The sequence below is a fragment of the Acanthaster planci genome, linkage group LG10 (genome assembly GCF_054643075.1).
Source record: "Acanthaster planci isolate LZ-2023a linkage group LG10, COTS_SCS, whole genome shotgun sequence".
Taxonomy (NCBI): domain Eukaryota; kingdom Metazoa; phylum Echinodermata; class Asteroidea; order Valvatida; family Acanthasteridae; genus Acanthaster; species Acanthaster planci.
Window position 1 is genome coordinate 14,513,699 of NC_141786.1, and position 12,711 is coordinate 14,526,409.

At 40.4% G+C, this 12,711-nt stretch overlaps 1 protein-coding gene across 1 annotated transcript; it reads right to left on the reverse strand.

The window, feature by feature from the left end:
- Nucleotides 1–521: 521 nt before the first annotated feature.
- Nucleotides 522–12,274, reverse strand: LOC110982040 (uncharacterized). Its single transcript, XM_022240173.2, has 7 exons — nt 11,982–12,274; nt 6,200–6,335; nt 5,372–5,533; nt 4,719–4,985; nt 3,653–3,822; nt 2,177–2,342; nt 522–1,583 (listed from the first exon to the last, which is right to left on the reverse strand). The coding sequence occupies exons 1-7, from the start codon at nt 12,213–12,215 to the stop codon at nt 1,441–1,443; spliced, it is 1,278 nt and encodes a 425-aa protein (XP_022095865.1). The 5' UTR covers nt 12,216–12,274; the 3' UTR covers nt 522–1,440.
- Nucleotides 12,275–12,711: the final 437 nt, after the last annotated feature.

Below are 12,711 nucleotides of genomic sequence, written 5' to 3' on the forward strand. Positions count from 1 at the left end.
TTATTATATAAAAAGCAAGCTCCTACCTCACAGTTAGCCCGTGTATAAATTACTTGGCAGTGGCTGACAGAACACACATGCATCTTTAGGAAATAAAGCCACTAGTTGACGGCTTCCACTGGTGCATATGATACTGAGCTGACGGTAAGCTTCCACTGTGCTTGTGTTATCGAGCTGATGGCTTCCATAGGTGCATGTATACCAGGCAAGATATGGGACGGAGGGGTACCCCCCTTACATGTCAAATCCCTATACACACTCTAGACTATTGTTACCTAACAATAGAAGTCTGTAAAGAATTCCTGAGATTCCGATCAAACAATGGCCAAAACAAAGGCGGGGGGGGGGTGTTTCTCTCCGTCTCATATCTTGCTTCAAATGGGTGCATGTGTTATTTTCAGCTGCTGCGAAGTAATTTTGATGTGGCCTTATTAAAGTGCTACAAGTCTTACTTATATCTACTTCTCCATGAATGGTCCACCAGTACAGCGATTAGTGGGACAATGAGCATCCACCTCGAGCACATATTGGTTCATCAAAATGTAACACACAGTGGAATACAAAGATCGACCTATGGCCCCTTCTGTCCTTTAGTGAATCTAGATCTGCTACTGCCACCTGTTGCTAAGAATGGGGGTTCATTTAATCTAAAATTGGCTTACAATTTCACTGTTTCCACAGGTAGCTATAATCTAAAATGTAGCATTCACAATTCACTGTTTTATATGCACGATGACATTCTTTCTTGCCATTTGATCAATTTGCCCATATTTGAAAAACAAGCCGTTATATACATTGTGAACATGACACAATAGTTTTGTCTGATTTTGTTATGTACATTTACTTGGGCAGCTCTTAACAAAATATAAGTACACGTATTCAGAAGAAAATTTATAAAGAAAACAAAGAAAAAGTAACTTGTTTCCCAACAATCTAGTAATCACTTTAACTGTTTTGTACCTTCTGAAAACAGTGTGATAATGCCGAAGCAACAATAAAAGTGTGGTAGAATGTTTTTGAGCCAAACAAATCATCTTGAGTCAAAGTGGTTAAGGGAAACCACATAAAGTAGCTCATCAAAACATATGACCACTTGGAAGGGTTAACATTGGCCAAGTACATGTACATTAGTTACACTGAAAATATTTATCTTCTAGAAAAGTAATCTTTTACAGTGAACATGTTTTGTGTTTCAATGCATTTTTTATTTGATTCTTAAGAAGAATTAAGTAGTCTGAATAAAAGTGTCATTTATACTGCATCATGAAAACTTAAATTCTGTCCCTTTGCTTTGTAAAGAAGCAATTTGTGATTTGTGATAATGAACTGACCCATTTCACGGCACAAGTCTCATTGTACAAATGTAGTCAAGATACCCTTACTTATTTCCTCGGGAGTTTGAGCAATTAACATGTTTTCTCAGTGAAGGCATCTTGGTGTTTAGGCACTGAACGATGGCAGCTTGCTGTTGGCCATACACTGTGTGGTATGTTGCCTTCCTTGATGGGTCTTTGAGTGCGATTTCAGATTGCAGACCAAGGCAAATCGCTTCCCACATAAAACACAAACATGAGGCTTCTCCCCTGTGGAAGACATTGATTTAAATGAACATAGTATATTGATCGTCAACATTTTTCCTTTTACTAAAATGTATTTCCTTTCATTTTGAAAATATCTATAGGTCCTGAAGGCAGGAGATGTGGGGAGAGAGGGTTTGGGTCTGAGGAAGTCTTTTAAGAGCCAAAATGGCCTAACTGTGGATGTACAAAAACACAAAGGAAATTTAAGGAAGAAAAAACGAAGAGGACTTTATGAAAAGGGTTTTAAAATTTTGGGAACTTCAAATATTAATTTTTGTATAGACATTCAGCATCTTCCCAGTTAAAACACTGAAGAAGTGATAAATCATGGAATAGGACAAAATTAGCACAGATGATAAATTACAAAAGAAAAATTAGAACCGAATAGCACCCTACCACTGTAAAAGATAATTGACAAACAACACTTCCCAACATGATCAAGCTAATATCAGGCGACAGACATCTTTTAAACTGCTTGCCAATTAGTCCTTTTTAGGCCGGAATGTAATTGATTTTGTGAACACATGAAAATAGGCTTTGACCTATAGTGTATAGTGACCTATGCTCTAACAAAAATTACGTAAATTGAAACCGACCTGTATGAAGCATGATGTGGTTCTTCAGGTTAGTGTGCTTGCTGAATCCTCGATTGCAGAACTGGCATTTGAAGGGCCAAGAGCCATTGTGGACAAACATGTGGCTACGGAGGTCGCCAGGAGTTGGGAAAGACTTGCAGCACATGGTGCACTTATGCGGTTTGTCCTGCAGACCAAAAGAAGTAGATTTGTGCTTAAATGGAAACAGTTACGCGGCAAATAGAACAAGTATTAAAACACTCTTTCTTTGGCTTTTGGCGGTAAGTAAAATGGAAGAACTGTCAGCGAAGCGAATACAATTCTCATTTTTTTTAATTTCTGTGTATTTACAACCGGTCAAGCGATCCTTAATATGCTTGCACGGTTACTTTTTGAGGACGAGGCTGAGTCCACAAGCACACGAGTACTCGAGCTGGGGCCCTTGTAGCGCCCTCTGTTGTTTTTTAACGAACAGCCTACATCCAAATACACAAAAACATAGAGGCCTATTGACATTACAATTTGTCGGTTCAGACTTGGGGAAGAGTACGCATGAAGTTGAACAGATGACAGTTTATATAAAATCTGCATACAGCCTTTTTAAAAGATGAACCATTGAAGCAGTGGAAATACCATAGGCCTCAACATATGGCAGTAGATTCGGTGGTGTCCTTGATCTTTTTTTCTCAACCACTACATATCATTATATGTTATGATTTAATGATATTCCCAAGCTGAAACTGTCACATGTAAGGTGTCCTCGTATAGCTCGAACAGCAAACTGGCTTATAATGGCACACAATGACAAAATTACAGTTTTTTTTAAATAAAATCGAAAAAATAGAGCTCAGGTGTACACGGGTAAATAAGAGCATTGAGCACCAGTTGTACTATTGGGGGTGCAGGTTGGGGTCTTTTGAGGTCTTAGACTTCCCCATACTTTTTTGTCCACCATCAAAGCCGTGAAAGGTCTGCCAATTTTCCAATATTCTGTTATTATTGCTTGGTAAAATTTATGTCTTGTGCCACTTCCCATTTCTTTGTGCATCACTGGCAGGCGAAGGAGAGATCCCTATTGCACCTCATGACCCGAACCAAGTCTAGTTCCCTGGCCTTCAGATGCAATCATAGGGAACAAGAAGCTATCAACATTACTGTATCAATTTCTTCAGCACCCAGAAGTTACCATCAGCACCTGAGAGTTTCCGTTTGCGAAGTTGTTGCATTTGGCACTACATATAACTGAATATAAATTAGAATTTTAGATTGAAAGTAGTTCGCAAAGCTTTTACGCTTCTGCTAACAAGAGTTGGAATGAAAAAATTAAAACAATGTGATATTTCTAGTTTCTACAAAGATCGTTCACTTGGAATTTCTCTGAGCTGTCTCACAGGGGTCCTGGTCCATCCTTTTGAACTGAAATCTTTATGGAAGACATACTTGCCTAATGATACACTGCATTTAGCGTAAAATTGAGATTACTACGGTGAATTATACCTTTCTGTGTGTCATGCGGTGGTAGTACAGGTTGGAACTAGCAGTAAATCTTTTCCCGCAAACACCGCAGACGTGAGGTTTCTCTCCCGAGTGAATACGACAGTGTGTGTTCAGGGAACTAGATGTACTGAAGGCCTTGCCGCACACATTGCAACTATGTGGCTTCTCACCTGAAAACAATAATTACCAGGATATTAAACTATTTTGTTAAAGAACCATATATTTTTCTGTGGCGCAACCGGCACATCTGTACGATCGCCTGATTGCGCCGTTTCGATTGTTCGATCCTGAACCAAAATTTTAATTTTACCTGTCCTTTTCAAAACAGTATTGCACAAATTTAAATGAAAAAAGAAAAGACTCCCAATCGATATCGGCTGTTCACCTGGGTTATAGGCCTATTTCATTGAGACTTCAATGCAAGATCGCTGGGAACCATAACATCGGGCTTTGAGAATAAAAAGGCCTCGATTTTTTCGAGCAATAAAGTAGTTGTAGTGCTCGCCGAATCTAAATCCCTTTTCTTGGTGACTCTGGGTGAAAAATCGCAATATCATGTTTCGTGTTGTGGTGGTCCGCCACGTTAAATTAATTTAAGTTTGACTGGGCTTTTTGAACTAAAATCAACGTTTGAAACCACTGCCGTGCTTACGCCGTGCCAGCGTCGTGCTCTATTCAAATTTATTCGACACGGCATAAGCACGAAGATTGACATGGGCCTAAGCTGGACACTTTACGCGAAGATCAAACGATCCTGCAGATTGACTGATGGTGCTAGCATTTTAACAAGGTGGGGGGGGGCTGATATGATTTGGGGGCCAACTGAATGAGAAACAAGGTTTAAAATACGAACGTTACATTATGTATCTGCTACTTATGTTGTTACATGGGCATCTGGCACTTCTATGTTAATATGCATATCATGGAATCACCTGTTTAATACAGACCAAAATAATCCTGCCTGATCCTACCGACCTGTAACGTCGTTACTTAATGTCTGTAATTTTGTAATGAAACGCCAACTACTGTTTGTGCGACACCCCAATAAAAAGGGCTTAGTACGGACCCGTATGAGTCCTCATGTGTCTCCGCAGGAGCGACGGTCTGTCGAACGATTTGCCGCAAACTTCGCACGGCAGCGATGTTCTTTCTTTGCCGCGACGCGGTGATGTCCACAGCGGTACCTCCTTCCTGACGTCGGCAACTCGAGCACTGGTGGGGTAGCAGAGCGGGTTTGTCAGCCTAGAGCTGGGCAGAGATATGGTACTCCCAGAGTATCCCTCTGTACTTCGACTTGGTCGGTACGGTATCGCTGACCACAAGATATTGCGATCTGCTTGTTAAAGACGAACAAAAAATGCATGCATATTATTTGTGATGGAGAGAAGTTCTGGTCTATACATTGATCAGACTCGGTATATATTAATAGAACCTAAGCTCCCCAAGGAAACCAGGGTTTTTCTGAAGGGACAACTCCCCAAATTTAATAATCACATTTCGGAAATAAATAAGTTTGGACAAGTAAAAAGTGCCAGCCCTTAAAATGAAAATATGCAGTAATTAAGGCACATATATTCTGGCACACGGTGTAAAAAAGCAGTAAAGAGAAAGAACAGTATTCACGCGGATTGAAAAGACCCCTGCCTTTGTTCGTTTTTGTGAAGATGGTCGGGTCTCATGAGAAATGTGTTTAATGGAAGCACTACTGTGTTATTTCACCTTGCGGATGTGAAGATCGCGTAGACTGCACGATCGTTGTCTGGCAAGGTGGGTTGATGTCCGGACTGAGGATGCTACAGATGCTATGATCAGTGACTTGGAAGAACGCCATAAGCTGCCTGCATGCTGGCACGAACTCGATCACTTCAAAAACCGGCTTCCCTTTAAAAGGAACGATTAAAGTGTAAATCATGGGAAATCAACCGTTAATAAGGCCTAAACGTAACAGGAAGTTGCCGTGCGGCGCTCCGACAGGTTTAACTTTTTTGTCTGTTCACAGGTGCCATGCACCGTAGTTATAAACTGGGAGAGGCGTGGCTAAACCTCTCAGCGTAATTTCCAAGGCGCAGAGAATCGCGGAGGAGACATTGTGTGACGTCATCTGACAAAAGTGAAACAAAATGACATCTCTGAGTGCGAATGTTTTCGAATGACTTTTTTTTGCACTGTGCAAAGGTTTGCACTTTTTGAAGCCGAACTGTTCCTTCAGTTCGCAATACGTTCGCTCAGCCATTAATTTTTGTCGACGCCGGTCGTGCCGGTATGTGTTTTTTATGAGCTCCAATGATGACCTGACGCAGACAGTCGGTACCGTTAAGGTCCAACTTGCCTATTACCAGCGTCTTTGTTCTTTCCATATGTTTGAGTATCGTTGGGGTCTTCGGCGATGGGAGAAGTCTTAAAAATGACCTCTATTTGTGCGTGGAGAAGCCAGAGACTATTTTCCAAAGGAAAATCTGGTAAGTACAAAGTTAGCGAAAGCAATCAGTCTGAAAAAGACTTGAAATGTAAACTCCGTATTGGCTTGCAGGTTACTGATAGTCTCACCTTTGATCTTGTACACTACAACGTTAGCGTGGTCTCGGCTGTCTACTGATCGCAGGAAACAAACCCAGTTGCAATGGCGCTCATAGTACTTTGGGCCCTTCCGAATTTCTTCGTAGCATCCAAAATTGCTCCACACCTTAAAATAAACCAAACGGACAATTACATGTCTTTACAATTTTGGCTGCGTTGTATTGCTTTCCACCTGTCACTTCTTACTCTTTATTTACTTCAATTAACCAATCGAGCTTTCGTGCATGAAAAATTTATGCATTGTGAATTACTGAATGTCATATCTGTTTATGTGTTTTATTTCTCATGCCATCTTTGACAACCCTCCCTACTCCGTGTAGAAGTTGTAGATTAAATTTATCAAGAGACTCTGAAGCAAACCTTAGGAGCAGATAAAAGGTACATGTTGAAATTTGCCCTGTTAAAGCTCATGTTAACGTAGACGCAACGCATCTTAGTATTTGTCGATGAAAAGTTTAAGAAAATAAGCACATTTGTCTCAAAATAAGGATTAATTTCTTTGAGCAAAGAGCCAGCTAACAATCAAATTATTAACGTGACTGTGAAGTTCTCTGTGCACCAATGTAAACAATAAGCTGGGTTGGATGCCTTTGAAAATCGGAGTGAAGGTGGGTGGTGGTGCTGTCTGAATGACTAGTGGTTGCTTTTTCTGTCCTTGTACGTCGGACTCCCTACGAGAGAGGGCGCACCTAATCTGCTATCCCGGTTGCGTGGCGTTCTGATAGGCACAAAACTGTAGGGTCTACACAAGGGTATATTGGCACAGACGGGTCACTGTAACCTCTGGCACACTGCGAGGGAGCACTTGTGGATGGCTATCTCTACTGTGCCGCCAACACATTTCTCTCAGGCAGAATCAGAGCGCAGACGCTTATGCGAACTTGAAAGCTTCCAAGACCTACATGGTATCATAAGGCACAGAGTCGCAGCCAGCAGTGACATAATCATAAATCATAAGATTCAAGCACTGTGGTCTAATCTACTGGTGCCGGCGAAGGCGGCCAAGTGATTAATGACTGACACAAATCGGGAGTGTGTTTACATGTCCAAGGCTGTAATTTCTACCGGTTTGTGTCCACCTCTTGACCTGCAGTAACAAGATATACAATCGCTGTAATTCAGCTTGCACTTAAGCAACGGGTGAGAACCAGTAAAACAACTCAATGCCCGAAAAGCGACTTCAACGAATGGGGAGTTTATATGTCTGGATAACTTGTGCACTTGTTATCCAGCGTGTTACACAAGTTTATATTACTGTATCGCAAACAACCAAGGGCACCAAAATACACTGACATTGATAAACGTCGGAGGCAAACGTTTTTTTATGATAAAGGAAACGCTTGCTGGTTAAGAAACAAAGAAAAGTAACAAGGAGAGTAGAATATCGAAACGATAGTTTCCTATAAACCTGTAGGTCTACTTTTCACCCCATAAGATATGTTTTAAAATGACATCCAGTTATAATTGAAAGTGTTGACACTTTCTGTTCGATTTTCCCACCTTAATATCAAATCAAATGTTCCATTTGCGATATTTTGAGGAATTCTGATCGTAAGGGTAGTGCACAACGCTATGAAGGCAGATGCACTGCATTAAACTCCGGTACATACATGTATATCAAAAATCCGGAGATCACACGCACATTCGAGTGCAGACATCACTCATCGTGTAAGATATTAATTATCATTGCTTGAAATAACACTGTTACTGACTAACACGCTGATCATTAGATGTTTGTGTTGTACAAATTCGAAACAAACATGCTGTAATTGCCATGTTAGTGTCGTCACTCGGAATTCTGGATCGCTTCATAATTGGCCTTGTCACTCAGCGCTTATGTCTCGTCTGTCTGATTCCCGCCGCTTAAAACAACTTGTTTTTGCCTTCGTGCTCCCGTTGTCGTCAGCTTCAAAATAATATTTATTCCCGGCATGTTTTCGTACCTCTGACATCGACTTCATCTATATGTGTAACTAGAACAACTTCGATGTTGATCGTGTAAGTTCAGTTCCATAATTAATGTCAAGATAACAAATCAGTATTAATTAGTTTGGATGGCTACGTTGTTTAGTAGAAAATGGTTTTCATCAAAGGTGACACATTTTCCTCAGCTATTTTCCTCATCGCGGTGTCAAGAGTAGACTTTCGTTACTGAAAACCTTATCTAAACTCAATAATTACGCCGGCAATGCTACGCTTAATGCAGACTGTGCAAGCACAATATCTCACCAGTTTACCAAATAAATTTAATATGGAATATAAACCTGCGTGCCCGATATTTCTTGAGCAAGTTTGGATAGTCTGAACAATCCATATTGCAAGTAAAACAAACAGAGAGCTGTCAGCACATACGGGCCTGCAAGTTGCATGGTCGTGACAGCCACTAAAGCTATACACACAGTTCTACACAAACAAATGAACGCAGTCAACACTCCTTGTTTGAAGTTACAGGTTTTTATGTTAACTGTGCGTTGTATATTTTGTAAGTGCAACAGGTCAGGAAATTGCCGCAGATTGTTACACTTGATGAAAGGCAAAGGCTCAGTCAAGCCTTACGACAGTCTACATATTGAGCAAACAATTCTAACTGCGTAGGTATTAGTGAGACTGGTAATTACCAAAACTTTCCCTGCTCATCTCATAAACCTTTTGTTTAGAGCACCAACTAGTCAGAATACCCAGACATAATTCCTTAAAGAGCAGAAAGAGAATATATTTTTGTAACAGTTGTTCACTTATTTACAAAGGTGGATCCCAGAAGGGCAAACAGGGGCCATGCCCCAAAGAGCCTTTTTCGTTTCGAAAAATATTGGGAGAAAGGCCATTTTCTTGTTCTTTATTTCGCCTCCGCAAGTATGTAAACAATTTCCCGAATATGTCCTCATCCTTCAGAAAAAAAATTAAAAGGTTATATTAAAAATCTGAATTTTTGCTCCCTAAAAACAAGTCTCCCCAAAATTTAGTTCTGGATCTGTCCTTGTGTATTTATTAATTTGAATTAACTTGCTTCGTATTTCACAATGCCATCTTTAGTCATAAAGTGACGACAGGCACGTGTAAGGTGTCCTGAAAAAGGTTATTTATTACGTCATTCAAGCCAATAGGATAACTTTCCCCAAACAACAATTTGTCCCATAACCTCGAAAATTTCATCATGGATCCGCCATTGGCCATCGGTGGCATTTCGTGTACATTTTGGGAATAATTATGTAAATTTGTTGCTAACAGTATTTAGGAAAGAATTGTACTAATTCCTATATACACATAATAAAAACTACTTATCCCGCTGGAATCTTTTCATCATGTGTAAAGGCTCTTTGCGACAGTTCGTTCAAAGCGAGGAAAGCTGATCCGCAAACGGTACCTCAACAGACTTTCTGCGCAATAGCTTGGTTAGAGAGAACCCCGACTGTTATTCTACCGAATGGTTCAAGCTCTGCACGAAACTAGACTAACACCGATATCATTAAAATGCCTCTTCAGTTTTTAGAAAAATAAAATTCTTTCAAAATTTCTATCTGTTTTCACTACTTCGACAATGCGGAAAAGGGTGGGGGAAGCCGAATGTTTATCGTAAGGTTCATTCCCATTTGTTGGTATTACGTAAACACGCAATTGCTTAAGTAACAAGGTATGAACGTCGTTTACGAACAATATACTTTCAATTACAAGGGGGAGATTGTAATTGTCTATAGTCAACAGCAACGGATTGGGTGGGTGTACTAACGTGTCAGTATGGACCTTAAACAACCGATACCCTTGTGTGGTTGAGTGTGGTTACTTAGAGTTGCCTTCCCCAATCAGCCGCTGAGCAAGCAAAATGATGATGGAAATAACAGAAATTATAAAGTTCCTAACTTTTATTCTCGAATTGTTCAGAATGCAAGAAAAGTTAAAAATAACAGATTTAAGTTTCTTCCGGTGAATGCCCCAAACACGTTCAGCAGGGCATGCCTGGCGCCTACGCTTGAACACTCAACCCCCCCCCTTTTACGTCAGCCTCTGTTTTCTGTGTGCTAGATCTGTCATGAAAACAAAACAGAAATCGGAACACTGAAAAACAACTGGCTCATGAAAACGAAGAAAACGAAGTTCATAGAAAACAAACAAAGCAACCCATGCATTTTGGCCGTACTCCATGTGGGAGGGAGACGAACTACTTCCTGTTCTCATTTCAAATAAAAAGAAAACAGGGTAACTTATCACACTGTAAAATCTGCAGTGTTGAATGAACACCACATAGTTCTGAAGGAACACCATGCAGTGTTGAACGAACCGAATGCAGTTCATGGTTTATGATAATTGGTCGTCTGTGCATTGGCGGGATCTAGGGTCGCCAACGGGAGCCATCCTTCCAGACAAAATACAAACAAAAGCAATTTTTTGGACAAATATTTTGTTCTGTTTCATTTCCTTTTCTTGAATCCCAAAAGCGTGCAAGAAACCTCTAAATAATTGTGGTCACATGTCTTAGAAACAGTTCACATAAAAAGTTTCCAAATTTAGTTCCCCAAAACAATACTGGCTTCCCTAAAATTGATTCTGGATCCGCCCTTGCGTATGAAGTTGCACGGCATATCCAGGTTTGGATAAGGAGTACGTGCTACTAAAATCCTCCTTATTTTCTTATTTTTGATGGCCCAGTTTGGTGGGGATTTAGACCTCTTATTCTGATATTTTTAGAAGATTTTACCTCGCTAGCCCAGCAGAAGTAAATTTGAAACAATCTTTTCGAAGAAACGAGGATAAAATTTGTGTGTATTAATCTTTGTTTTAGTTAGCAACAGTGGACAGTGAAATACCTCATTTTCAAGAAATGAAATTTGAATGGCTGAAAAAAGTGACGATTTCCCAAGTGGTCTGAATCTGAAACGTTCTAAATTGTCTATTTTTCAATTATTTGAAAAATGCACGGATAATCCCTACAGTGTTCTAAGAGTCTTAGATTTGAACCTCACTTCATTCTTTGTTGAAAACAATTCTAACTGCTAGGTCTGTAAAGAGTGAAGATGCTCTCTGGGAAAATTGTAAATTTTGGCTTTCACAGCGAAATTACAATGTCTTTATTTGTGTATAGTAGGACCGAGTTGGATTAGTGGTCCTGTATATAAAGATACTAAGATTTTTTCATAAAACAGCGCAGTTTTTGCAGTGGATTCACATGCACTGCAAAATCTGTGCTGCACCAGTGTTGGGATTTTATTCGATGCGAACTCCACTTTGTACACAACGTTACGCCAAAGTTGCAAGTTACTTGAAACGTTGCGGTATGCGCAACGTGCAAAGTAAATCCTGTCCAACTTTTTCTTCCCACTGCATACCTACTACTGAAACGAAAGGGTGCCAAATATCGCCACCTTCGGGTATTTCCTGACCAATTTATAGTTAAGGGAATTAAATGTCTTTCGAAATGTATAAAATTCACACTTATCACGTAAAATCTGTTTGATAGCAGTACTGTTATTTTCTACAAGAATTAAGAAACACGGCTTTGCAGCGTCTTTTCATCGCACGTTTCATATTACGGTATTTCTGTTACAGAATCTAGTGTATATACCAAATTTGAAACGATTGCCAGCTGAGCCCACTAGAACAAATCCAAAACTGTACTTCAGAAAAATCGAAAATCAGAAATTTTATCTATCATGACCACTGCTAGGAAAGGGATCGATGGATTTTGCCTGTTTTAAGTCTGATTCTAAAGGAACTAAAACTTGTTGCTCATGGAATCTATCCTCTTGGTGCGACTTACCTGAGGGTATTGTCGATTTCCTACGGCGCATCCTAATCGGACACAGACCGTAATACCTTGGGTAGTAGTAAAGCGCGTGCCCGCATGAAGTGGTACCGCCGTCCATACGCTCAACCCCCACGGCCGCGATGGCTGCGGCTCGGTCGCATGACTACGGACCCCATCGCCGTCTTCAGGAGCGGACCGATCCACGCTTAGGAACAGCTCTTTGGGAAGAACCACGAAAGTGTCCATGGTCGAAGGACGGACAGCCAAATGTGACTGAAAGTTTGTTCAGACCTCGTGCACGCAAGGGCCCGATGGTTCAACGGGGTTTGTGGGGCAATGCACATGCGCTGGACCAACAAAAGAGAATGACGACTGATGAAAATGCAGATTCCACCAATCAAAATGGAAGATTCTGAGACTAAGAGTAGCTTGGCTGTGGAACCTCTAAATGCATCTTTCAACATTAGAAATGTATCAATCAGGAACAAGAGTAAGATTCGATTTACCACAGACTTGCAGACGCACCAGCAGTTAATCACATTAGTGGGCAGTTTATGTAAATAAATTTATGTAAATAATTTCATAAGAACGGAGTATCAAAACTATGCCAGATCCGTCAATGGCTAATTAATGAGGTTATGCTACTGGCATGTGCTTCAATCCTTCATATTCTAAGGGGGTGGAAACTTACACTTTCAGTGACTATTACAAAGATGCATATTTTCGATTTCTGCTTAAATGT

Excerpts from the sequence above, each read along its gene's own strand:
- LOC110982040 (XM_022240173.2), bottom strand. The coding sequence starts at position 12,215 with ATGGACACTTTCGTGGTTCTTCCCAAAGAGCTGTTCCTAAGCGTGGAT. Across the intron at positions 6,336-11,981 it reads GAAATCGACAATACCCTCAG|GTGTGGAGCAATTTTGGATG; the intron begins GTAAGTCGCACC and ends GTTTATTTTAAG. Across the intron at positions 5,534-6,199 it reads TGTAGTGTACAAGATCAAAG|GGAAGCCGGTTTTTGAAGTG; the intron begins GTGAGACTATCA and ends TTCCTTTTAAAG.